This window comes from Lactuca sativa, chromosome 7 (genome assembly GCF_002870075.4).
Source record: "Lactuca sativa cultivar Salinas chromosome 7, Lsat_Salinas_v11, whole genome shotgun sequence".
Classification (NCBI taxonomy): domain Eukaryota; kingdom Viridiplantae; phylum Streptophyta; class Magnoliopsida; order Asterales; family Asteraceae; genus Lactuca; species Lactuca sativa.
In genome coordinates, this window is record NC_056629.2 from 168,936,143 (window position 1) to 168,940,371 (window position 4,229).

Consider the following 4,229-nt stretch of genomic DNA (forward strand, 5'->3'; position numbering starts at 1 on the left):
CTACTCTCCCTAGAGAATACTCGAATAATCTGCCCTTCCGTTTCTTTAACTCTTGGCTTTGCATGGGAGAGTTTGATAATGTTGTTTTTCAGGTCTAGCATGATTTCAAGGGCGATGGGGCTGCAGATCGATATCTTTCAAACAAACTCAGGTTTGTTAAAGAAGCCATTAAAACTTGGATTTGTGTGGAGTACAAAAAAGAAAATAAAGAGATTTTTGATTAAAAAAAGAAGATTGATGATTTTGATGTTACCGCGGAGATGAGACCGCTTTCAGTTGTGGAAATTACTACATGGAAAGAAAGTAAAATGAAGTTGTTAGAACTTGAGAAGATGATGAAATTTGATCTCATTCAGAAATCAAGAGTGAAATGGATTAATTAAGTGATGGCGATGAGAATACCTGGTTTTTCCATAACTCAATCAGGATAAAAAAAATAGACGAACCAATATAAATGGGCTCATGGTTTATGGAACTTGGATCTATAACGTCGAGGATATTAAGCAAGAAACTCATAATTTCTTTGCTGCAAAATTTAGGGAGACTTATCGTTGTTATCCCCTGCTCATCAATTCCAGTATTAAGCAATTCTCTATTGGTGATAGCAATTTTTGGAGAGCCTATCTGATCTCCATGAAATGAAAGACGCGGTTTTGAATTGCGGTAGGGAGAAGGCTCGAGGCCCAAATGGATTTACCTTCAAATTCATAAAATATTTTTGGCCCATTATGCAACATGACATTATGAGGTGTGTTAGATACTTCGAGGAGGTTGGTGGCATTGCGAGAGGCAATAACTCGTCTTTTATAACACTTTTGCTAAAGCTTATGGATCCTCTCTCGTTAGTAGATTATCAGCTGATAAGCCTCATCGGTTGCATTTATAAAATCATTGCTAAAGCTCTCACTTCAATGCTCGAGAGAGTTATTGGTTTGGTTATTGATGAGGTTCAAACCGTGTTCATCGAGGGTCGTGATATTCTGAACGGACCCATGATTATCAATGAATTATGCACTTGGGCCAACAAAACCAAATCCAAAAATTTTCTTTTTAAAGTCGACTTTGACAAAGCGTTCAATTCCATTAGTTGGAAGTACATGGAATCGATTATGATTGAAATGGGCTTTGGGTGTAAATGGATTTTGTGGATCAAAGGTTGCCTTCCCTCTTCAAAAGCTTCGGCTCTTATTAACGGATCCGCCACTAAAGAGTTGTCGACCACTAAAGGTGCTCGAAAAGTGACCCTCTCTCTCCGTTCTTGTTCATCATCGTCATGATGGGTCTCAATGTCGTAATGCACTCCGCATGTCAAGGTTCTCTTTTCCAAGGTGTCAAATTGCCCAAAGATGGGCTCATGATCTCTCATTTGTTTTACACGGATGGCGCTTTATTTGTGGGGGATTGCTTCAGTTTCAACTTTATCAACTTAGCTAGGATGCTTAGATGTTTCCACGCATCTTTGCATCTAAAAGTTAGTTTTCAAAAATCTAAGGTTTTTGGTATCAGAGTGTCTAAGAACGAGGTGACCAATTGCGCAAGAATTATTGGTTACGAGGCTACCATGATTCTTTGAAAGACCCTGAATAATGGTTTGGTCTAGGCATAGTAGTTAGTGGTAGTGGGTGTGTAGGATGATTGCTTTTGTCTTGAGTTTACGGTCCATATGTATTTACGGCCGTAAACTCTTTACGGCTGTAAACACTTTGCGGTTGTAAGTTGAGTCTATAAATAGGGCATTGTGTCAGACTTTTAAGGTTGTTGATGCCTTCGTATTTTCCCAAGTTGTATTTGACGTTTTGTTGTTTTAAAGCGTATGCAAGCTTGGTTTCATTCGATTATTGTTTATTGATTCGTATTGTGCATCTGTTATTCGTTTTGATCATTGGTAGATCCGTTTTCGAGCTTTACAATTGGTATCAGAGCTTGGTTGTATCAGTCAATTTTGTCAGATTTGGGGCATTATTTGATCTTATTTTCGAAATATTCTTGCGTTTTTGGATAGATCTCTGAAAATTAAGGGGGGTTTGTTCTTCGTGTTTTTCATAAAAAAAAAAGTTTTTGATCGAGTTTTGGAGCAAAAAAGAGAAAAAATCACTGTTTTTGGTCGTAACTTGCGAGAGGGTGGCGGCCAGCAGCTAGGGTTTCCGAGGAGTTGACGGCCCCGAGGTTGGCGGCTCGGACTTTGCGGCCTTGGCTCGGAGTATACGGCTCAGCAGCTTGCGGCTCGGTCTCGCATGTTTCCGGCTTCTGAGTTCTCGGCCTCGCACCTCAGCCTCGCAAGCGCAGCCTCGCATGAACCAGCCTCGCTTCGCAATTATTAAAAATATCCGAAGCGCATTAGGAGGTGCCTGGTTTCGAACCCGCGACCTCCTGCTTGACAATTCAGCGCCTTATCCAACTCAACTACCTGATCACATGGTACATTTCTTCGAAAACTAAGCTATAACCCATGTTTTTCGCGGCAAGTTTTCCTATTTTGACACTTTTAACCCAAAATTCAATTCCTTTTAAATTTTCAATTCCTTTTTCATCCAAAATTTAAAAAAATTTATATAAACAAAATAATAATAATAATAATAAATAATTAAAAAAAATTATTTTTGACTTTTATTTTTTGACTTTTAATTAAAATTTTGACTTTGACTTCCAAGTTTGATCTTTGATTTTAAACTTTGACTTTTTCGTTTAACTTTTAAACTTTCAAATTTAGCTTTTCAGTTTGACTTTTAAGTTTGACTTTTCAAGTTTGACTTTTGAGTTTAGTTTTTTAAATTTGACTTTTAAGTTTGACTTTTAAGTTTAATGTTTTAAATTTGACTTTTAAGTTTGACTTTTCAAGTTTGACTTTTGAGTTTAACTTTTTAAATTTGACTTTTAAGGTTGATTTTTGAGGTTTATATTCAAAGGGTATGACTTTTAAGTTTTGTTTTAGCTTCTAGTTGTGCTTTTTAATTGATTTTAAGATCTACAAGGGAGTGGAAACATGAAAGAGAGTCGTCAGGATATGTTAAGACAAAATTTCAACATTTTCGAATATATCCCTGGAGAAACCCTCGAAACTCAGTTGCAGCGATTTACTACACTTATTACCGAGATGAATATAGTTGGGATCTTCTTGTCTAAATCTGAGATAAACAAAAAGATATTGAATTCACTTCCAAAATCGTGGGATATGGACATGGCTATCATCAAGAAAACAAAAGATCTCAATCGTCTTAGTCTTGCTGATGTAATTGAAGAACTTGATGCTTAGAAGTGTGGAAATACAATGAGTTCTGCAAACATCTCGGTCAATGAAGTTTCAGGTTCTTAATCATGTGAAGTTTCGTGTACACTATCTAGTGAAGATACGATTAAATTTCTTCGGGAACCAATTGATTTATTAAAAAGAGAAGTTGAGGACCTGAGATATGAAGGATATCAACTCAGGAAACGACAAAAACCCCTGAAGGCTGAATTAGAAGAAAAAACCAAGGACTTTAGGAAGCTTCAGGAAGAGAATAGCAACAAGTGTGAAAATTATGACTATATTAAGAGACAACTTGCTGCTGTAACCGAAGAACTTGACAATTTGAAAATTAAGTTTGGAAAAACAGATGTTAGTTTTAAAAATTATACTGCATCAAGTCAGATAGTCGAGTCCTTGTTTGAAACCTAATTAAAATTCAAAGATAATCAAAACAAGGGTTTAGGGTATGATAGTGTTCCTCCACCTTTCAATCATAACTACACATCCATCCCCATGACAAAGAAAGAAATTGACAGGGAGGCACATCTTCAATATGGAAAACGAGCTGGATTTGTGTCAGGAGGAGTTATTAATATTGAAGATACTAATGTTGCTACTTCATGTGTAGGTAAAGTAGCAGAAGATGAGAACAAGGAGAAAACCATTGAACAATCCAACATCTCCTTGAACTCTGATTCTGTTGCTTCGAACTCAACTGCTTCTGATCAACCTGCCGTTGGTAAATACAAGCCACCAATTCCAACGCAACAGAGTTCTTGTGGCAAGTGTGCATGTGGGAACAACAAGAGACAAGGCAAGGATACGCCACCAGGGGTAGGAAGAAACAATTTCCCAGTGAAGAAAATGACTTGTTTTCACTATGGAACACCTGGACACATTGCCAGAAACTGTCCAAATCGCGCATATGTTCCTTACTATGCACAAGGCTGGCAGAACGCACCAAGAAGGAGATACTCCAAAAGAAACCCCTCAAGGTAAC

General features: G+C 37.4%; 1 protein-coding gene across 1 annotated transcript; it reads left to right on the forward strand.

The window, feature by feature from the left end:
• Window positions 1-743: 743 nt before the first annotated feature.
• Window positions 744-1,277, forward strand: LOC128127371 (uncharacterized). Its single transcript, XM_052765845.1, has one exon. The coding sequence runs from the start codon at window positions 744-746 to the stop codon at window positions 1,275-1,277; it is 534 nt and encodes a 177-aa protein (XP_052621805.1).
• Window positions 1,278-4,229: the final 2,952 nt, after the last annotated feature.

Excerpts from the sequence above, each read along its gene's own strand:
- LOC128127371 (XM_052765845.1), top strand. The coding sequence starts at position 744 with ATGAGGTGTGTTAGATACTTCGAGGAGGTTGGTGGCATTGCGAGAGGC.